This window comes from Theobroma umbraticum, unplaced genomic scaffold, assembly GCF_002168275.2.
Source record: "Theobroma umbraticum cultivar Fairchild unplaced genomic scaffold, ASM216827v3 scaffold_51.0, whole genome shotgun sequence".
Classification (NCBI taxonomy): domain Eukaryota; kingdom Viridiplantae; phylum Streptophyta; class Magnoliopsida; order Malvales; family Malvaceae; genus Theobroma; species Theobroma umbraticum.
This window is the reverse complement of record NW_018397260.1, coordinates 5,194,316-5,217,338: the sequence shown is the minus strand read 5'-3', so window position 1 is coordinate 5,217,338 and position 23,023 is coordinate 5,194,316. Positions and strand designations below refer to the sequence as shown.

At 34.7% G+C, this 23,023-nt stretch overlaps 3 protein-coding genes and 1 non-coding gene across 4 annotated transcripts; 1 reads left to right on the top strand and 3 right to left on the bottom strand.

The window, feature by feature from the left end:
* Positions 1 to 85: 85 nt before the first annotated feature.
* On the bottom strand, positions 86 to 3,194 carry LOC110417317 (N-lysine methyltransferase). The gene is made up of 5 exons (XM_021429592.2): positions 2,656 to 3,194; positions 2,497 to 2,570; positions 1,522 to 1,657; positions 1,100 to 1,384; positions 86 to 655 (listed from the first exon to the last, which is right to left on the bottom strand). The coding sequence occupies exons 1-5, from the start codon at positions 2,773 to 2,775 to the stop codon at positions 392 to 394; spliced, it is 879 nt and encodes a 292-aa protein (XP_021285267.1). The 5' UTR covers positions 2,776 to 3,194; the 3' UTR covers positions 86 to 391.
* A 6,987-nt stretch (positions 3,195 to 10,181) lies between these two features.
* TRNAK-CUU (transfer RNA lysine (anticodon CUU)) lies at positions 10,182 to 10,254 on the bottom strand. Its single transcript has one exon. It is a non-coding gene; the product is annotated as a tRNA-Lys (tRNA).
* A 1,924-nt stretch (positions 10,255 to 12,178) lies between these two features.
* LOC110416456 (S-adenosyl-L-methionine-dependent methyltransferases superfamily protein) lies at positions 12,179 to 16,188 on the top strand. Its single transcript, XM_021428453.2, has 8 exons — positions 12,179 to 12,591; positions 12,733 to 12,839; positions 12,938 to 13,078; positions 13,921 to 14,002; positions 14,394 to 14,587; positions 14,699 to 14,810; positions 15,490 to 15,597; positions 15,839 to 16,188. The coding sequence occupies exons 1-8, from the start codon at positions 12,424 to 12,426 to the stop codon at positions 15,977 to 15,979; spliced, it is 1,053 nt and encodes a 350-aa protein (XP_021284128.1). The 5' UTR covers positions 12,179 to 12,423; the 3' UTR covers positions 15,980 to 16,188.
* Positions 16,189 to 16,313: 125 nt separating this feature from the next.
* LOC110416455 (uncharacterized) lies at positions 16,314 to 21,164 on the bottom strand. The gene is given in 5 exon segments (XM_021428452.2): positions 16,314 to 17,791; positions 18,325 to 18,442; positions 18,445 to 18,496; positions 18,499 to 19,077; positions 20,255 to 21,164. Coding segments are annotated over 5 exon segments (1,566 nt in total). The 5' UTR covers positions 20,543 to 21,164; the 3' UTR covers positions 16,314 to 17,262.
* Positions 21,165 to 23,023: the final 1,859 nt, after the last annotated feature.

Here is a 23,023-nt window from a genome sequence, read left to right as displayed (position 1 = left end):
AAAAAAACTGACCCTCAGATTTGAACCTGAGATGTTTTGTTGGTCAATTCATTGAAACGGAAGTTCAATCAAGAGCATACCAAAATACGTCCAAGTATGCAGGTCAATTAAGAACTCACACAAACGATATAATGATAATCAATGTAGCACTAAAAAATAAAATTAAACCTGAACAGCCCAAGACCTTCACTAAGACAGGACAGAGAAACACAAGATTATGGACAAACAAAGCAATTAGCATAGGCCCATAGCTCAAGTTGACATGTTAAACCTAAAACATAATTCCCAAAACCCACAATGAAAAGGTCAAATAATATAACCACACCCCCGCTAAAGATAACAGAAAACACCAGACACAGCCGACCAAAATGACAGAGTTAGAACTAAGAAGTTAAACCAAAGCAATGCTGCTTTCTCCACCGGGGGGTTTGCGTACACCACCAAGGTAGTCTCGTGCCTCTACCTTCCCATCAGCAAAGATGTTGCTGCCACTCATCTCCCGCAGTTTTGCCACGCTGAGTGGTTTCTCAGCAGAATTTGGAGGAACATCACCCTTAAATATGTCATTTCCTGAAAGCTCAGCAAATTTCTGGTTATAAATTTTCTTTGCTGTCTTAAGCGCAGCTTCCTCACTTGACATGCTACCTTCAGCAGGCTACAAAACAACATCCAAGTTCAACAACCAGTTGGATATTCAAATTTAATTAATGATGCATATAGCACTAAATGGCAAACTTGAGTACATAACAATTGTAAAAGGTAAGCCTCCATATAAGTGAAATTAAAGCACAGAATTGTAATTATCATATCTATAAACCTTTTTCGCAAAGCATGATCATATGATTTCTAACTATCTTATGTGCAACAAGTTGCAAAAGTGATCTAAACCTAAACTCTATATGACACAGTTCTTGTTTTACAAGCTATTTCCCTTTCTTTCCACTTTTAAAACAATTTTATGTATATATTTGCTGTTCTGCCCACAATTACAAGCCTTTGTAGAAAATCTCAAAAGAAAATGTATACCATAGTCCCAACAACACAATTTGTTCATGCAGCGACAAAATTCAGAAAGTTACAAGTTTTAATATGCACTTACATTACGTGTATCAGGTTCTCCCATATCAAAATTGTCCTTCAATGCCAATGCACGTACAGTTGTTGGCCTTGGCAAAATTTCTGGCGGGGGTGCAAAGATGTCATGTCCACTAAGCTCCTTGCACTTAGCATCAGAGAGCTGCTTCTTCAACTTTGCATCTGCCTCACTTTCTAGTGTTCCACTTAGCTCACGCTGCTTCGCCACCTCAGGAAGAGTTGTTGGCTTTTTGGGGGAAACACTCTCTTCCTCAGCAAACGAGATGTGACTGATCCCAGCAAGTGCTTGCTAACAGTGCCGAACATGAAAATATGTTATGAAACATTACTTGATACTAATATAATTTGTTCTAAAAACACAGCTATTAACTATAGATATCTATATCCTCATAACAAAATTGGAATATGAAAGAGATGAAAGCATACCTGGTACATTCGTAGTCCTGTTTTGTTGTTTGGTGTGGTATTGGCACTGCCTGGTTCTGACTCATCATTTTCTCCGTTGGCTGCAAAAATGCCACTACCAGTCATCTCCTTCATTTTATATCCAGAACAAGGTTTCCTGGGAATTGCAACAGATGACAGTTCCAGAGGCACTTAGATAAACAGCATAAACCAAATGTGTAGACGATGCAAAATTGATCAAGGCACATATTCATTTTCTCATTCTATTACAGCTTAAAGTGAAAAACCCCTCTCATCCTTCTTCAAGCCTTAATCGACTTATCCTAACAAATCCCCTGAATGACAGAGATGGAATGGATCAAACAGCCTTCCCCACTTTTACTTTTGAGTTCGGAGAATGTAAAATAAGATAATTTTCAGACATTTCATTGTTAACAAAAAAGCAATGTTTTAACTGATTTGCAGATGTACATTGAATTATCCAACCTTGCGAAGCATAAAAACTACTAATTCCAAGCAGTAAGAACTTTTATCCAATTCAAAAGACATGATTGATTCGGTACGTTAGAAATGGTTACAGTCGGTACAGTTAGATCTCCTTCAACCGTTGATACAGTTAGATCAGAACGGAGATCCGACGGATCACCAATAAACAGTTGATAAATTACAGCTATTAAGGAAACTAACCACGAATAATTGAACAGATCAAAGTTGAGGAATTTGAATTAAGTGCAGATTTGAAGTCAAATTTTTCAAAAAAAAATATTTTAGATAATAAAGAGAGAGAAAATGGCAGAAACAATAAATAAAAAAAATAAAAAGACAATAGAGCGAAATTCTAGTAATAGCTCCAACTTTTTCAGAGTGCATTTATTTGGCGCAAAAAACAAAAAAAAAAGGGGGTAGAGCTTAAAAGATTTCATATAGTTTTAAAAAAAAAAATGAAGGTTATTTTTTTCCTTTTTTGGAGAGGGAGAAGGCGGAAGCAGATCTCACCGTTTGTTTAAGCTTTCAAATTCTTCATCCGTGACTTGACCTCCAAACACCACTTTTCTGATCCCATCCGACGGCTACCATTAATAAAAAAATATATCAATCAAAAACACTAACTCCCCAGCAAAAAGGTTTTTTGTTTTGTTTTACAAAAAGTACTACCTGGTGCGGGCGGGTGGAGCGAGTGGCGGAGGTGGGGGAATCGGAGTGAGGAGTCTCGGACCAAGTGAGCAGATCTGCGGTGGAAGTGTGTGGTTTCCTCACTGGAGTGCTCCTCTCCATTTTTCTTGGTTATCTCTAATTCCACTCTCAAAACTACCAAAAAAATGCTTCTAATTAAACAAAATCAAAAAAGAGAGCCTTCGATTCCTCTATTCTTACTCCTCCTCTGCAACAACAACCAAAATCCAAAAAAACAAAAAAGAGCTAGGCACTGTTTTTTGAGCCTCGAGAGAGTGAAGATAACGAATGAAGGAAACAGGATCTGAGTGAAAGACAGAGCCAAACAAAAAAGAGAAATGACGAACGTGTCCTGCCCCTAACCCTCCCTTCCCTTGATCTGGAACTTTCTTTTCGTTTGCACCTATTGCTTTGATCTCTCCCTTCTTTCTTTGCCTTTTTTAGTTTTAATTTTTGGGATTGCTTAAATATATAGTAGGAAAGAGTAGGAGGGAGTAGGAGTAGCAGCTACTCTACTTGAATTTTAAAACCAAGGAAAAAATTTTAAAAACCCCAAAAAAAAGAAGGATATGGACAACGTCCCACGCTGCGCTGGTATAATTATAACCGTCAACTTCCTCTGTCCACTTGTAGTTCTACTGATTTTTGAATCTTGTACCGCCCTCTGTGAATTCATCCCTTTTTTTTTTTTTTTGCTTTTTAAATGCCTAGCATGTGCGCTCAATTTTACCGCTAGGTGTCAGTTCAATTGAGATATTTAACCGATTTAGCCTGTATCCGATACGTTACTAATACCATATCATTTATTTCAAATGTATCTGAGTTTGAATTTATATATCTTTAGATTTCACGTAATTTAATTCAAATCAATTGAATTTGGATAAATTTAGGGTTTAAAATTGAAGGACATAAACAAATCTAGATTTGGAAACAGAATGAGTTTTGTATTTATTTTTTTGTTTAATTTGGTTGAATTTGATAGACACCGACTCTAAGTAGGGGTAGTTTTGATTTGAAATCTTAAACCTCAACCTTGTAAAGTTTTATGTAAGTTTGGCTAACCTTTATACCATTCTTAAACAGTCTAATTGATTTTAAAAATTCAAATCTAGTTGTCACGGCCTCAATATTATTGTCAAATATAAAAATAATAATGATTAGTGGAAAACTTCTAACAAACTTCACAAAGAGGGTAATCAGCCCTGTCAAGTAGTAAGCACTATTTCAAACATTCCTAATTTGGATAATACTCCATTAATGTCTTCCTCAAGGTTTATGTTTAAACTTCAATTAGTTTACAGTTTATTTTTAAATTAATTCTACTTTTAGAATTTATTTATTTCTTGCAAGCAATAGAGTGTAAAATTTAAATCTGCTCTTCTGTTTTATATTTTTTGCAAACAACTTGAAATTTTCAATTTCTTACCTCAAATTGGCTATCATAATGGGCTTGAAATTTGTTGTAAAGGGATTAAAAATCGTACTAATGTGAAGTTGCTTGATTAGGTTCAGAACCGTAAAACTTTATGCCATTTAATAATTCCACTATGGAATGGATGCATCAATCATGAAACCTAATATATCCACAACTAATAACTACCATGTTAAAGCTCTTAAACGTGTTGCTCTCAAGAGAAAAAGGTTTCAAATTGTTATTGCAAGTTGAAGTGATTTGTTAAATTAAAAATTTCTTACGAATTTGAATCTCATAAAATTTTATTACAAAAGTATAATTATACCTTAATATAAAACTAGCATCATAAGTAAAAAAAAAAGAAAAAAATTAACTAATTTTGAGAATGTGAAGAAATATCTGGAGTAAATTGTGTTAAACGTAAACCACCCACCACTTCCTTGGTCATCATATTTACAACTAGCTACTAGCTTCCACATTTGACATTCCTCACAAGCTACTCACTCGTGAACTTTTTAATTAATACAGGTAACAGTAAAGTCAAAGCCTGCCAAGTGCCAAGCATCAAACCCTTTTTTCATTTTTTTCATTTTTTTTTGTTTCCAGCTTGAAGAATTTGATGCCATATTCTTTTGGATTGTGCTAAATCCTACATGCTATATTTGTACTGATTTTCTTCCTGATTTGATTAGCATATGCAATATCATTTGTATTTTGGGACTAGGAGTATGATATGCTTTTGCTTGCTGTTTGGCAAAGTCGGGGAAATGTACATCATTTTCGCTTTTCTCCTCCACCCGCCCCATGTGAGCATTCAAGGAATTGTAGCCATTGATGCCCTTCACCACTCCAAACCAAATCATTTTCGTGGACCACCTTTTCGCTACGTTTCACGTGCGGTGAACGAATCAACCTCACCCCCTCCTTCCCTAATCGGATACCCCATCGATCATGATTCTCATTTCATATCAAAGTTGGTGCATTTTGTTCCCAATCATCCATAAGAGAAAAGTTTAAGAGGAAAATATAGAAAGATAATAACGATTAAGTTAAACTTGTTATGTAAGACTTAGAATTTAAATTTTAAATTTTAAATTTTGAATTACTTATTTGGATAACATTTAAATTTCAACTAATTCAAATCCTTTATCTCAATTAAAATCATTCTCTTAATCTTTTAGGTATCTTGACAAAACCAATTATAATTTAATTTCAAATTCCAAATCCAAAGCGTCCAAAAGAAAATAAAGAATTTGAAATTTTGAGTTTAAATTAAATTATGAATTTCAAAACTTCAACCATAATATGTAATTAGATGTTTATCCATTCAAAAACTTTGAATCCAGAGTTGGCCAAACCACCAAAAGAAAAAAAAGTTTTAATTTTTTTTTTATAATTAAAAAAAAGATATTCGAATTTTACTTCTTAGATAAGGGATAATAGACTAAATATTCGGGTGAAAAAAAAAAACTTGATTTAACAAGATTGAATATATAATATTAGTACTATATATTTAAAAAGAATGGCGGGCGAGGGGCGTGGCTTTGTTTGAATGGGAAAAGAGAAGTTAGCCATTAATATATACTCTTTCATTAAAGAAAGAATAATGGTAGCTATCCGTCAGAATTAGAACCCCAATAAGCCACAGATTTCAAACTATGCTTTGCTCAATTATTAATTGAATCTCCTTCAAAATCCTCGACGTAGGTAGCCAATCAAACGTTGTTTTTATGATAAGCCATAGCCAAAAAGTTTTAAAAGCTCTCCAGTCTCTCCCACACCCTTTTTCTGCCTGCTTTTCTTTTGACTAAAGAGTAGGTTAGACATGAAAATCCAAAAGCAGCAAAAGTTTTTCGGGTTGGAGCAAGTGAGCTTTCTCTGCCTGTGTTTTTTTGTTTCGTGTAACAGTGATCAGCTCTTCCTTTGCTTACAAATTTACTAACTTCTTTTTAGAACTTCAAGTTAAACCCATTATTGTAAATTTTATTTTTAACTTATAAGCAATGCATAAATATAAAGGGCATGCATGCTTGTTAGGGAGCTTTAGGATATATTCGTTGCCACTTTGGGAGTAGAAACTTGTTCTTTTTCGCACGTATCTCTTTACTGAAAGCAAATACACACATGCATGTTGCTTAAATCATCTCGATTACTTGGCATTTGTGGAAGGCAAGCAAGAAATCGAGTGTTGGAGGCTTTGAGTAACAAAAATGCATCGGAGGGGGCAAGGCTAGCTGTTTTTATGGAATTACTGCATCGTATTCCTTTTCCTTCAAGTTGTTTCAAAACTGAACTAGCTAGGATGCTTAGTGAAAAGGGAGGCAAGAAAAACAGGACTTGAAGGTTTATGCATATATAAAACTTGAAATCTCATATGCTTAGGAAGATGACATATATATATATGTTGCAATTTATTCTAAGAAAATTGAAAAAAAAAATAAAAAAGGAAGGTGCAATTATGCCTCAGGATGGATGCTGCATACTGGTGCACCGTACAAGCAATAAAGTGGATCTATGATCTATCTATATGTCTGGGTTTCATCATTACAAGCTGGAGAATGCAAAGGGGCACAAAATTTTAACTTGAGGGAAATAAATAAATAAATATGGAGCGAAACAATGATGTGGCCCACACAGTGTGGAAGCCCTGCAACCTAGCTTGGAACATTATCCCACAGACAAAAATGGGAGATTCCTTAAAGACACCATTAATAACGTCGTATTTCCAAGGTTTTTATTTTTTTTTTCCTCCTCCTTCTGATTTTTCCGTATTATCTACCTCCAATTAAATATTATTTAATGTCGCTGTTGATTCCGATTGAAGTCTGGGGTATTTCAAACGGTGATTAGCTAATAAGTTGTATACAGATATACAATTTTGGGTTATCTAAAGTATACTCCAAGAATGCCGACACTACACCACAATACTCGTAAAAATTATTTTATTATTTTGAATTTATGGTCTTAATCGACATAAAAATCTTTAATTAAATTATATTAGAAGGAACGAAGAATATGTATTAGATTGAGATCAATAGGATAAATAAGTTTGTCGTTAGTTGTTGATGATAAAATTATTTATAAAAAATAATTTATAATATCATTTAACTTGATCTCATTAATCACTAAATAAGTTAAATAATATCACTTAAAATTGGGTTGGGGAGGTTGATAGAGTGCCACGTGTCACTTGAAGGAACCTCTCAACTCAGTTTTTATAGTTTGTTATATAATTCAATTGAGAATGGATGGGAAAAGAAAGAAGATGGTGAAAGAAACTTTTGATTATTTCAAATACGAAGTAGCATTATTATTAAATACATGGAAAAAGATACGAAAATGATATTCATTTGACTTAAACATCAACGTCATCAACGTAATGATCAATTAACTAACATCTTTCCAACCAATAGGAGATGTCGGCAGGAAATGAAGGATATTTGCTAGTTAAACTTCAAGCAATTAATGACTCACACATTTCAAGTAGCTTGCATTTTCTCTTTGGCTTTGATCATTCTTCTGTTTTTTTTTTTTTCTTCTTAAAGGTGAACACCAAAGAAGAGAAATTATTGAAGGACAAAAAAAAAGAAGGAAAAAAAAAAGACATAATTTATTAAAACAATGTCTTTCAACCAAGGAGCTAGAGATATAATGGGTTCGATCTATTTGTGAACTACTCGGATTTGACTTGATGAGTTGAATTCAAGTTTGATAATACTCTGTCTTGTATAATTTGTGAATATTTTTGGAATTTTTAGATTTTTTAATATTATACATAAATACATATTAAATATATATATTTTAATTTTTATTTAAATTTTTTATCAAACTCGATTTAAGTTTTAAAATTTTCATATAAATTAATAATAATTAAACCTAAAATAGCTCAATCATTTTTTAAATCAAATTCGAGGATGAGAAAAAAAAACTTGACCGAACTTGTGACTCGAGCATAACACTGAGTGACTCAACTCAACTTGATGGTACCTTTACGAGCAACCGTGTATCAGCTGTAAAATTAAAGTTTCAATGAGTCCCATGGAAAATTAAGGGGAAAAAATCATCGTTCATTGTTCCTGGACCTACCCACGAGTTCGGCAACCCACCAAACCCATGGGCCTGGTTCATTTCAAGTCGGGTCTTGTACAAGTATTTTAGATTCGGATTTGATTTGGTCTGGTTTGAAATATTGTTATATTATTAAATGTATTTTTATTTAATTTTAATTTTAAAATATATTTAAAATATAATTATTAATATGAAAAATATTTGTAAATATTTTAAAATTGTAATTGGATCCGACAACTTAAGATTTAGAGGCATGACCCAGTTTGATTTAACGACATTTCTTATTGTTCTCTTCCTTTAAAAAAAATCTTATATTTGTTTGTTAAATTATATAATTAGTCTCTATGTTCTGGTAAAGTGATAAATTTAGTTCCTATATAATAATTTGTAAACATTGAGTTTTTATATATTTTAAAATTGACAATTTTAGTTCAATTGTTAATAATATTAAATTTTTTAATTATGCTGACATGATTTTTTTATTAATGTGACATTGAATATGATAATCTATCAATGATGATGAGATTTTTTTAATTTATTTCACAACTTTAATTTATGGAGCACAGAAATTCAATTTTCTTTGTCTCACAACACTTTTTTTTAAATCATAAAAATCTATTTGTATTTTTAAAATATCATATTAGTACTTGATCATGTCATGTCGACACTATTATTACATCATTAATGAAATATTATATCATTATTATCATGTCATTAAATTTAATACTACGTTAACACAATCAAACATTATATTAATATAGATAACAAAAAATTTTTAACACGTTAAATTGATATAGTCAATTTTAAAAAATATAAAAATATAATTTTTATAAATTATAATATAAAGATTAAATTTACAACTTTTCTTTAAAAATAAAATTTATTGATTAATCAAACGTGGAATACAAACTCCCATCACATTTTTAATAAAATATAAAAACTAATTGCATAATTTGACTTATATTTTTAAGATAAAAAAACATAATTTTGATATTCATATTTCTTTTACTAATTAACCATTTTATACTTATCTTGTAGTTAATCATAAATACAAAAGTAAATTCCCAATTATATATTAAGATAATACTTTTCACCCCTAATTTAGACAAATAAGCACCAGAGGTGTCTAGGACCCACGGAACTTAATAGACACTTGTAAAATCTAAGTCACACCCGACCCCCACTCCATTCATTTCATTTATTAAAAAATATAAAAATATTTTTATATTAATATTTTAATAATTTAAAATATATTTAAGCTTAAAAATTAAATAAAAACAATTATTTTTTTTATAAATAAATGTGTAAAATCATACTGTATAGGTGTAGATGAGATTGGAAATTGAAGTTTTTGTTTTGGTCCGTGGTCTACGAGGGGGAGAAAATGGTTGCTTATCTTATTCCTTTTTAATTTGTGAGCAAACAGGAATTTGTCACTATTGAACTATTGATGTTGACACATGGGGAATATGACCATATATGAATAAGGTGTTACCTGATATATTTATTGCTCTTTCGGCAGCTTCCGCAAGATGTCTGTATCTGGTTGATGTTGAAAGAGGAACAGCAATGAATTCAAAAGAGATCCTTTGAGTTCTGATCCTGACAATCCTCAGAGTTGTATTGTACCAAAAAAAGTCATACACAAACTCGAGGATGCCAACCAATTGGAAGTAAGTTTTCCCGTTTCTTCTGTATTCAGACAATAACAAGTGTTGAAGTTACAAGAATTTTGTTTTTAGACGGTCCAAATGAATTATAGTTGTGAATTGAGCTGGTGTTTGGTTTTTGCTATCCCTCCTGAGTAAACAATAAGTTTTCATATTCACTTTACTAATAATGGGTGAAATTAAGACAATATCTATTGTTTAAGGCCCCTAATGCCATGTACTTTCCAGAATTAGTAAATGAGGGAGGGGGGGAATAAAAGAAACAAACATCTTTTTGGAATTTGGGCCTGGACATAAACCATGATTTATCAGATGGAAAATGGGCCTGCTGCATGAAAAAGGGGAAAACAAACCACCGCCCACCGTGGGGCTCGAACCCACGACCACAAGGTTAAGAGCCTTGCGCTCTACCGACTGAGCTAGACGGGCTTGCTGTGCAAGTTTCGGGTCAATATATTGTCTGAAAACTATTGTGGATAAGCTTAGGCGTAAGAAATTTTTGCCATTACGATAGCTGAGGACAAAACTTCGTTTTAAGTTCAACTGAAGTGATTATCAGAGACAGATCATAATTCTGTGTAGCCAATCACATTTAGTGTACTAAGAGTCGAATTTCCTCTTTTACCTTCAAGCGTTTGAACCTTAAAACTTATTATATTCAGTTTTATGTTAAAACTGTGATCTTAATAATAAAGAATAAACAATTAATTAAAGAGTTGTTGTTCTTGATAATATTAATACTATTCAATTACTTACATGATAATTACAAGAACAATAATGCCTGTGGTAGTTCTTGTACCATTTTATTTTCCTGTAAAATTCATTTGGCTGTTGTACAATGAATTAAGTTTTAAATAGTGTCTATTTTCTAATTTAATGTCGAAAAAACTCAAACGATTATTTACTCACACATGATAAATGTTAAATCATGAAGGAAATTGCCATTCATCTTAAGTGTTAATATTGATAATATTGCTTGTTGGAATTTTTCCTTGTTTCGGTTAAGTCCCTTAATTAATTATTGAGGGTATTCCTATTTCATTAAGATGATGATAGGCCATTTAACCGTCTGTTTTGCTCCTTGAGCTTGATTATGGATAATACAGATGATTATAGAGAGACGAATAATTGTCCTTACACCTTAGTCCTTACCTTTTTATCAAGTTTGGCAAAGACATTCTTTTCCCTTTTTTTTTTTAACAAAAAAATAAAAGGGCTTAAGTAATTTGCATATAGTTTGATACTATGAGTCTTGTAAGCAAATTAACTGTTATCAATACCTTAATTACACTTATATATGCCTACGGAATATTCTTGAAGCTATAAATTAAGTATCTAACTTGCACTCTAATATTTGATTCATTAGTGAATGCATAATTAATTTCTTACTTAAAGAATAAAGTTAAATCTCTTTTCTAAAATCTAAAAAAAAAAATTAACTAACTTAATGTTGAAACCGGAAACTAAATATCAATGCAAACATGACGTTTGTCCTAAGATTAAAATGCAAAACAGCTAAGATGTTCTCCATGCCATAGTGATCATTTGGAGACCTGATGGCACTGAATAATTTCCATATCTTGCTATATAGAAGAAAAATGGTAGTCAATTTTCATATCAACATAAATTTAAAATTTTTTTGAATTATTAATAAAAAAATTAAATAAATATTTATTTTTATTACATTTAATTAAATTTTTATTTTTTTATTAAATAAGTTTTTTATAATTATTAGTTAATTAATTATAATTAATCAAACTATCATTTTTTTATTTTATATTATGTGATATTGACGTAATACATTGATATGTTATAATAAATAATAATGTGACATACATACATAATATAGTGACATGATCACGTGATATTTTTATTTTCTATATCAACGACATGCAATTCTCATATACGTGTATAAATGATAAGTTATGTTTTGATTAATAATAATTAATCAATAGTTAGTAAAGACTTATGTATTTGATTTAAAATAAAAATATATAAAAATAATAAAAAATAAAAAATTATTTAAAATTTTTTCAATATTTCAAAATTTTTTTTAAATATTAGGTCATTTTGTAATCCTTTATTTACAAAAGGGAAAGATACATGTGAATTGTTTATAAAGAAAATGAAAAATAATTGAGTAAAAAGGGACCATAGGAGAGGTATTTGTTTGTCGTTATGTTAACAATGGATAAAATAGGAAAAATGAGAAGATCCTTTTTGTTTTCTTAAAATGTTTTTGAACTGCAAAACCAGAAATGATTACCGTCGATGCCTTTTAGCCCTCTGTTTTAAGTTTACTGATAAAAAAACAAAAGGAAGCCCATTTCACGTGGAGAAGATCCATGGCCGAGCCCAGACACCCAACAGTCGACAAAAATCTGCCACGATTCGGCACCTCTCTCCTCTTGTTGGTTCCTCCTACATTCATACCCGAAAAAAGGACAAGGAAAAACTACTAATCGCAAGAACACTAACAATCTTCATATTTATTTTGGTAATAATTGTTTCATAAACATAATCTTCTCGGCCTCTTCTTGCTCCCCACTTTCTGCTCACAAAAGAAACAAAGAGTGAAAGGATCAAAAGAAAAAAACTATGACGACAGTTATCACCGGTAATTTCAGACTCGCTTTCTTCCCGAGTCAACTCAATGGAAACTCGGTGCGTTTCTTATTCAGGCCCTTCACTACTCCCGTCTTCAAAAGAAGTTTAACCACCAGAGTTCGCGCTTTTTCTACAGCCTTTGTTGAAACCAAGCCTACGGTATGCAAACAATGACACCAGATAAATTGGGTTAATGGTTGACTTTGTTTTTTTCCCCTTTTAAACGATACGATTCGATGCTGTAGTTATTTCTTATTCTTACTGTTCTTTTGTTTTTGGTGAATTGTTGATATTTTTCAGGAGCCCCTTGTGGAGGAGAAAGAGGACACTGGCGGCGGCAACAACGGTTTAGCTTGTCCCATTTGTTATGACCCATTAATCAGGATCGGTGAATCCACTTCATACGTGTGAGTTGTTGTTCTTGTTGTTGTCGTAGTCTTCTTTTCAAATGATGTTCTTGAATTCCAACTTGTGTTTGAATTGATTTGAATTTGGAATGGCACAGAGGGTCAACGGCTGGGTCTAATTTGCAATGTAACACTTGCAAAAAGACGTACTGTGGAAATGAAACGCATCTTGACCTCGTTGCCTCTAGTGGTTCCAAGCAGTATGATGAATCCATGCCGCTAGCAGCTGAAATGTTCAGGTCTGTCCCTGTTATGTGATTTTCATGGTTTTGGCTAGCGTTGTAAAATTTACATTGAGAGTTAAAAGTAAAATGGAGGGATATCTGTGTCCCGCGCTAGCTTTGCCTGTTGGAGTTATTTTCAAAGAGTAAAAGAAACGTGTACGGCCAGTAGTTTGACCAGTCTTGAGTTGTTCGGAAATAAGTGGAATAGTTGCAGATTTTTTCTGAGATAATTTCATTATTTGTTGCCAGAAATTAAGAAACGTCAGTTCGAGTCATTGTTATGAATTGTTAATGCATTCCAGCAATAAGAGTATCCCTTTTTAACTTAATTATTTGTACTTGGAGGTTCTTTGGCTCCCTCAAAGCGCCCACCTTGCACTCACTTTGTTAAAAATAAGTAGATGCAAGAATTTATATACAGTACCTGCTCCTTTTCTTCCTGTTTCCCGTCCAGCTTCAAGGTCTATTAATTCTGTACCCAACAGTCTGCAGGTCATAGAAGAGTGAAAATAAGAGTTTTACTAGTTTCAGATTAATTTAATCTGTAGGTTTATGCAGTATAACTGTACTGCTTTTCCTGTAACATTTGTTGTGGCACATGATTTCTCTCTTTTTTCTCCATTTTTTTTCTATTTTCTTTCTCTAATTCTAGCAATTGCAAATAAGCAGGCTGTAGTTCTTCCAATCACATCTTTTGTCATTCTATATCTGTTGTTTAACTAGTACACCCTGGATTATTTACAACGTTGCTCTCACTGCTAATGCCCTCAAGTAATATATGTGCTTGATGCTATGTCCTAGAATTGTTTTGTATTTATCTTACTTGTCTATTGCTTGTTGGTTGTTTCCTTAATCAGGACTCCAGTGGTATCATTTCTCTATGAGAGAGGTTGGCGTCAAAATTTTATATTTGGTGGCTTTCCAGGTCCAGAGAAAGAGGTAAGCTGGCAACTTCTATAATCTTATTCATCAGGAAGGGTCTATGAAGTGGTTATTTTCTGAGTATTGATAATAATTCATAACTCATTTTATGCAAGGCATCACCCTGAGATCCTAAAAGGTTGCAGCTTGCAGTGTTATCTTAACCATATGTGCATGTCCCTTGGGAGTTAAATCTGTTCATCTGTAATTTATATCAAAGGAACACTCTTTAAAAATAACAAGGTCTGAAATGCTATGAATGTAAAACATCAATTTCTAATCATCCTACAATTTGCATGACTGAACTGGCATACTATCACTGGAAATAGTTTTCTCAATTCATTCCATTGTTGTTTCATACTCTTCTCCAGTGATGGAGTCACTAACTAATTACTGATTTACATTGCAGTTTGATATGGCTAAGAATTACCTAAAGCCAGTGCTAGGTGGAAACATTATTGATGCTAGTTGTGGTAGTGGATTGTTTACCAGACTTTTTGCCAAGAGTGGATTATTTTCACTGGTTTTTGCACTGGACTACTCAGAAAACATGCTGCGACAATGCTATGAATTTATCGAGAAGGAGGAAAACTTCCCCAAAGAGTATAAAGTTTATCTTTAGTATAATATCATGTCATTAGATATGTGGAAGTATTTCATTTTAAATATTTATGACTTCTGATTCTGATTTTCTTTCATTTTATATTTTTAAAGGAAAGTGACCTTGGTCAGAGCTGATATCTCGAGACTTCCTTTCAAGTCAAGTTCAGTCGATGCTGTGCATGCTGGTGCAGCTTTGCACTGTTGGCCTTCACCATCAACAGCTGTAAGCATTTTTTTATTAATGTGGTGGTTAACTAATCATTCCAGTTTCTTATTGTCACTAATTACTGGCATTCAAGGGGCTTACGTCATAGGCTGACACTCAAAGGGGAAATCTTAAGGTTTATTTGTCGTAAACTGTGGCTGCAAGGATGCTAAACTTCATGCCTTGGACTCTTGCATATACATAGTTCACCAAGAAACTGAAAGTATTGTCATTAAATTTTTTCTAAATAAACATTTTCAGTCTCTTAGGGAAGAAATTATCCAACAAAAGTTGGTAATATTCTCTGGACTAAATATTGATTCCCAGTAAGACTATAGGTAAGTTAAAATTAAGAGTAAAATAGTCTCCGTCAAAAATACTTTCTGGAGAATAGTAAAATGTGAGTTTTTGATTTGGGAAAAGGAGGGATTCAAATCCAACTTTTTGGGGAGGGGATACATGCACTTAGCATTGAGCCAAATGCTAAGATGCTATAATAAAATGCGCGTTAAAAACTGGGGTTTTTTATTGGAAATTGCTTCCAAAATGTATGGAGCTGCAAATAAATCTGAGTTGCTAGTTTTATCTCCCTTCTGCATCTAATGCTACCATGTGGCATAATATTGTGGTTTTTGTAATTGCTTGAGGTTTAACCTTTAATAGCCTATGTTAAATGATATTGAAATGGTTTACCTAGGTGGCTGAAATAAGTCGAGTTCTTCGACCTGGAGGTGTTTTTGTTGCTACTACCTACATACTTGATGGGCCTTTTGGATTTGTGCCATTTTTGAGGACTTTCCGCCAGGTATATATTGTTTCAGCTTGATAATTTGCATGACCACTTCACAAGTTTGAACTTGAGTTCATTATGCACTGTTAGAATGCCTGAGTTTGGCCTTTAATTTTGTTTTTTGAATAATGACAATTGATTTTGTCATGTTTAGCCGAATGTTATCGAATTAATTCAAGAAGCTTTATCTCAACCTTTCTTGCATCACAAAAGGTGTTGATTATTCTTTTTGATGGCTGATGGTTCTTCTGTATAGAATATAATGGGGATAGCAGGCAGTCATATCTTCCTTTCTGAACGTGAACTCGAAGATCTTTGCCGAACTTGTGGGCTAGTTGGTTTTACATGTGTAAGGAATGGACTCTTTGTGATGATCTCAACTAGAAAACCCAGCTAAGCATCCACTTCAAATTACAGTTGCTGGTTGTCCTGTTGTCTCAATAATTTTTATAAAGCCAATTTGTATAGCCTATAGAGTGTCTCTTGTCGAAGTTTATGTTTTTTATGTTTCAGTTCTTTTGTTCACATAGATGATTTTTTGTTTGTATGGGGCTTGTATCTTTCACAATTTGCAATAAAAATGGAAAGCAAAAGTTAATAGCATAACTTTGGTTGGTGCACGTCCGGAAGTAACCAAATTTGATTGTTCAAACCCTTCTATGTCCTACGTTTAGGTTGTAAGTAGAAAGGCTGATCAACAACCAGACCAGACCATCGTTTTCATCCAAAGATGCTTGTCACATCAAACAGAAATTGTTACTGGCTACTGCCAACTGGATGTTAACAGTTGCAGGATTTAGTTGGACAGTATTACGCTCATGTCTATATTTCTTCTTTTTAATTTCCTTTCGCTACTGAAAGAATGGTAGGATGGTATTTCCATTTTCGACCCTCTGATTGATCCCCGAGTTGCCATGGTCATGCAGCTTTCTGCAATTGCTAGCTGAGTTGATCTCCATTTTCCGGGAGGCTCAAGTCCGATGCTACCAGTGAGAATAGGAAAGGATTAAATCCTTATGAAAATTGTTGTGACTTTCACAACCAAATGATGATAAAATTCTAGCCATTGGCATCAACATCCCAGATAAAAAGCCTCTTTAAGAACAATTGTAGCCCTTTTCTCATAACTGCATCCTGGGTGCCTATAATGTTTTTCCATCAGGTGTTGCCATATAATGCTATTGCTACGCATTTATAATAGCCAGGTTAAAGCTAATGTTTTTCTCACAATTCAAGATTGACATCAGAAAACAAATCTTAGTAATCTTATGATCAGCCAGACAAGGAACTGCTGGCACAGCTTCTGCTATGTATCATCCACTCTAATATCCAACAATTGTTCGATTTTTACATTGGCATAAGTACCGATCACAAGAATCCGAGTATAACATATCCTAGCTTCAATGATTAGACCTTTGAATTTATAAGTGTCAGTTACATTTCCTTTTTAAGAGTATGTCTGGCCGAGGAAGACCAGAGCAGGTCTGTCACAAGCGCAGGACTTCTCATTGGGACATGCTCCCATCTACACCATGGTCATCGAAAAATTGGACAAATCCTCTCACATCACAGCTATCTTGATGTAAAGCAGCCTCGCAGCAATACTAAAGTTAGCTTCAACTTGTTCAGAATGTTAACTGGGTGAAACCAATGTCTTCTCATCACTGTAACCATTCTGAACTATACACCTAAATTAGAGAATGTCAATTGGCGGTAAAGGGAAGTCTTCTCATCATTTTCATCAGGATCAAAGTCATCCTCACCTTCATAATCCACTTCAATAATGCTTCTATCCTTAACAGATGGTTCTTCTAATTCAGATGACTGAGCTTGAGGAGACTCACCACCTTCAGGCATATTATCTGACAATAGCTCTCGCATCTCTGATTCTATTAGTGCTTCCATCTGAGCTCGCTCTCTGTCCCTTGGGTACGTGCAGTACAGGAAAGAATAGATGAAACAACAGAGAGCCATTGGAATTCCTATTGCTGAGTAAAGTGCTTTTGCCAATGATGCAGCATTCTCTCTATCTGTTGCTATCTCTTCAGATTCACTTGATCCTTTTGGAATAGGTTTGTAACCATAAACATGCTGAGCCAGAATCCCAACTAGAGGGGGAGCAAATGATGACAAGATGGATTCAAAAGATCGGTCCAAAGCATAGACACTTGTTCGAGATTTCTCTGGAACTATTTCCGCAAATATGGGACTGCATGCGTAGAAAACAATTTTATTACATGTAATAAATATATAAATAAGAAAAATCCTTTGAAGCCTCAAGTATTCATGCACAAGTTTTTTTTTCCCCCATTTTTTGGCTCTTCTTGTCTTTTATTTGCAAGCTTTCAATGTTATATTCTAGACTCTTGCATTCCATGATTTAATATTTGATGGGACATTTTGAAATACGTTAATCGTGGTCCACCTCTAAAATTGAGATTGATAGAGGATTCATATAAATGACTCAGTCCCACATATTATACACAACTGATTTGGTTCTCTTTTCCTGATACTTCAGTAAGACTCCAGCATGTCTCACGAACTTCTTGTTCAAATCTAGGTGCATCGAAATGCTAAATATGGTACAGCTTATGACTCAACTGGGTTGGTAAATCCAACATTTTGAATATGTAAAATGTGATTTCATCTAATGAAATAATATTAAACAAAACAGAGAAGCGGGGGGGAAGAAGAGGGGGGGGGGGGGGGGGGTCTTGTGAAGAGTGAATTTTAGAATCTTACTTGTTTGTAGCTGGAGCATTCCAGGAAATGCAGAACCCTACAATAATTAAGACCAAACCATGCATCACACCTGTGGACGGATCATCAGGTAGAACAAGCAAGAGTACTGCTGCTAGAGAATGGCTGATGCTGAGCTTATCTGAGCTAGAATGATCCTTCCGGAATTTGGAGACGTCTGTTGGAAAGGAAATCTCCCATTCTACCCCCAAATAGGCCGCCCACAGAAGCAGCAATGACAAACAGGGCTATTAAGAATGCAGTTTTCTTGTGGGAGAATCCAATTAACTCCAACCACATAGGTGCAAATGACAATGCAGACCAGGGGAATGAACCAGTAACACCCTGAGCCACAATAATTTGGAATGATGGAATCTTTACAACCGTTTTGGCTTCCTGAGCTAGGTTCTTCACCTCAGACCATAAGGATCTATTCGAAATTTGGTGGCTAGATTTTCTACCACTATCTGAACAGTGTGGATCATTGGCAAAGAGGTAGACCAAAATACCAACCATAATGCTGATTAGTCCAACTAGATGGAAGGCAATTCTCCAACCAGGGATACCAATCAATGTTATCGGAGCTATTAGTACTGCAAGAAATCCACCAATAACTGACCCAAGATTACTTGTGAGTTGTAACCAACCAAAAGCCATACCACGGTTATTGTCATCTGTAGAGTCAGCAACAAGGGACTGGATTGCAGGTCCAACTATAGCAAGGCCAATTCCATTTAAAGCTCTAGATATGGCCACCTGTACAACAGATTCCAAATGACTAAAAATTTAAATTGATCAGTTGATCTGCTGACTGTTGTGGCTAGCAGTTTTAGCACACTAAGCAATGCATATGGTAGCATACTGAAAGTTTTCCCTTCAAATGCAGAAATTTACAGTTTTAAAAACTATCACATGATTTAATGCCTGCTTAAAATTGTGAATCTTTTGTTTTCCCCTTCGTTGGCACCAGTGATGAAACCATCCCAGAAGCCCTTTCTTTTCCTTTGTTAAAGCACAAAATCTTCAAACTCTAAATGAGTTCATTTAATTCAATCTCATTTTCTTCAAAGCCATTGTATCTTCTTAACAATAGATTCATTCAACATATGCATACTTCTTGTTACTCAAAAGTTACATACAACACAAATCCTTTGATGACTACAAATCAACACAATAGCTCTTGCCCAAAAAAATTTTAGACATTCCCCATCTTCTACTGTCTCCTTCTAAAATTAAGGATTTCATTACTATTTGTTATTTTGAAAGGAAATAATGGTTTAAAGTTTATCTGGTATCACTCTTATGTAGCATTGGAGCAGAGAAAATAAACACGTCTAAACCAATTGTGCCTGATCAAACAACTAAGCAAAACTTTGAAGAGTTTTTCATCTACAAGCAATTAACAAAAATAAAAATAAAAATTGGAGATTTCTATTTGTGGTCTTCAAGAGTTCTGTTTTGGACAAGAGATTGCTCACCTCAAGTCTAAAATGTGCATCCTCAAAAATGTTTCTTAATTCAAGTTATATTTATCAAATTTTAACAGATCAAATCCATAACGCAATTCCCTCAGAATATTTTTCTTTAATGGAGTTAGCAAATCATATCATAACCAATAATACAAGCAGGTCCAATAAATTACCTCTATCAGGAAAAAAAAAAAAATTTGCTCAGTTATATTACCTATAGTCTCTACCATTCCAATCCACAACAACCAAAACATAATCACGTAATCAACTCCAATCACAACACTGAAAGCCCCTATTAAACAACACCCAATTCAACAACTTGGTTGACTTCACCAGGAATAACATATACAAAGCACAAAACGCAAACTCCCTCATTCCTCGCATTCCCTTTACTTTAATAAAAACAGAATTACTAGATTAACACGCCCAAAAAAAAAAAAGCAACTGGGGATAGATACTCTTACCTGAAAGAAAGTGGAGGAGAAGGCTACAAGAAAGGTAGCAGCAGCCCATAAAAACGCACCTAGAGCTATCACATGAGCTCGGTTGTGACGCACAGCCAGGTATGCAGCTATTGGATAACAAGAGGATTGAACAAAAGACCTGAACAAGGTCAGAGACCCGAGTCCGGTTGGGTCCGTGTGAAGGGCCGCACCAACTTCCTTGTAAACGCCCGGTAACAATGACTCATCGGCCCTCTCCATGATCCCAGCCAAGTTTACCAGGACCAGAGTCAAAGTCTCTGCCTTCATCTTTCTGGCTTCTGCTTCTCCTCCCTCTCGCTGCGCTGACAGACAGCTGAGTTCTTCTTCGTGTCCCTGCTTTGTTTTTTCTATTTTCTTGGAAAGTAACGTAGACTTGTTTCGTGGCTGTCGGACCTCAAAACTTCAGTTTGGAATATTTGGATGCTTGGTTTTAAGAGGTTTCCTAGAATACCTTCTGGAGTTGAAACTGGATATATGGTGACAGGCAGGTGGCCTCCTCTGAGGGGATGGGATTCGACAAATGGAGGCTGTGTGGGATACGTGTAACACAGACGAAATCGTGGACTTTATCCAATCTGGAAGCGGTCCGCTATAGATAATCTGGGAAATTTGAGAACTGGGGATCAACCATTCAACGATCAAGATTGTTGGGGCTTTGGGATGATTAAGATTTCATTTACTGCTTTTCTTTCTGTAATTAGAACAGGATGAAGTGATAGAAACATGTTCCAGTGAGAGGGAATTGGGGAGGACCTGGGCTGGGTTGGGGGCTTCTTTTAGGCCACAGAGTAAAATACAAATGACATCTCAGGGTTGCAGAGTGTTACGCATTGGCAAATGGCAATGGGGGGAAAACAGTGGGGTAAGTTTGCCCGTCTCCATTATGCTCTAATAAAGCAAATGGATCATTTCTTCAGGCACCTTTAACTAACTTTAATGTAAGGAGTAGGGTCGTTACTTTTCCCCCCAAAAGAAAATGTCGGGAAATGAATTTCGAGTACAAAGCCAATTTCCCAAATAACTGTCCCAGGCTTAAAGCCCATAGTCGATTATACTAACAGGCTGGCTAAGAGTAGATGGGTAGAAGCCACTGTAGTTGAGACTAGTATTGTGCCCATTTTGGGTTTGAAAAGCCTGCATCGCCTCCGAGAACTTTTAGCCCATTAGTTAAGATGATTCATTTGTCAATAGCTTTGTAATACCACGTTGCCTTTTTTTTTAAGTAAAAAATTTGTGCTTTCCATTTTACTATAAGCTAACCAACAAAATTCTCTACAAGTCAAGTGGCCTACCCTGCTTTCATGGCTCGTGTCGAACATGATGGTGATGACACTTCTTTTTTTTTTTAACAAAGGAAGTTTGGGGGGAAAGGAAGGTGTCCTTTGCCTCAAGTCCAAAACAAGCGTAACTAGTTACCACTATGTGAAGTATATGTCGCATGATGGTGACAGTACACAATATACTACCCAAATAATCTTCTTTATCTCGTTTACGAAATACCAAATGTTATCATTTTCGTAAACAAGTATATGTAGCATTAACCCTTCAAACACTTTGCTACAAGGAGATTACAGCAAATAAAATTATCCCAATTACAAGTGTTCATGGGTTAAATGATCGGTCCAAACCCGTAACGCCCTCACGACTCGAAACGAATTTTGCTTGAATTTTCAGGTTCAAATAAATAATATATACGTTTAAAATATGAACATATAAAATAATAAATGAATAGAATCGGATACGAGCCTAACTTCGAAAATATCAAACTGATGGGCCGGTTGGCCCGGTCCATGAACATGTCTAATGTCAACATCAATGGAGTGCATGAAAGATGAATGTACATGATCTTTTGGGGACTTGAAGGGGAAGAAACGAAGATGAACGAATTATGATTGCAAATTGTACAAACAGCAGCAGCTGCGAGGTGCAGCAGTAGGCAGGCAGCAGAGAGCAGCACCGCCCCAACTTGGTGAATGGACCCCACCAACCAATCCGTTCCATCAGAAAGAATGAAAGATAGAATAGAAAGAAGGAAGCCAGCTAATTTTTTTTTTAATTTTTTATTTTACATCGTCAATTCTTTCCCTCTCCCTCACGTGGGGCTTTCCCATCCTACCATACACGTGTATGTCTCTCCTTTCTTCTCCCCTTCTCCCCCGTACTTAGACGCGTGTCTTATCCCTTATGCCAGCATGATCTCCCCCTGACGTCCCGTTCTGCGTCACGCTCCCCGCCCTAGCGCCTAACGCCTCCCCTTCTTTTGTCTTTTTTTAGGCTTCGATTTCTGCTTTCGTTCTTCACAATTTTAGAACACATGGACTTAATATTCTTCATCATTGAAACCTTTGTACAACAATGAGCAACGCTCACTCTGAAATCCATTTTCATCTCTGCTTATAATTCTATCCTGTTGTGATACAGTTGAAAAAATTCCAGGCGCAGACTTCCTCTGGTGAGTTCCAGGAAGGCATTTTGTTTTGCCAGCCAAGAAGAGAGAGGGGAGAAAGAAAAGAAAAGGAGAAAATCCACAAACACTGGCAGTATATAATCATTTAAATGGGATTCTAACATCAATTTCCAAAGTAGAATATTCGTACAAATGCCATCCTCCATTGATTTTACTGAGCCTGTGATAGGGCCACGCCTTTACATTTTTTTTCTACTAGCTCGTTGATAAATGTGGCATAATAACAAATAACATGACAAATCTCAGTGGCTGCTGTTGAGACATTTACCTTTCTGATGCTC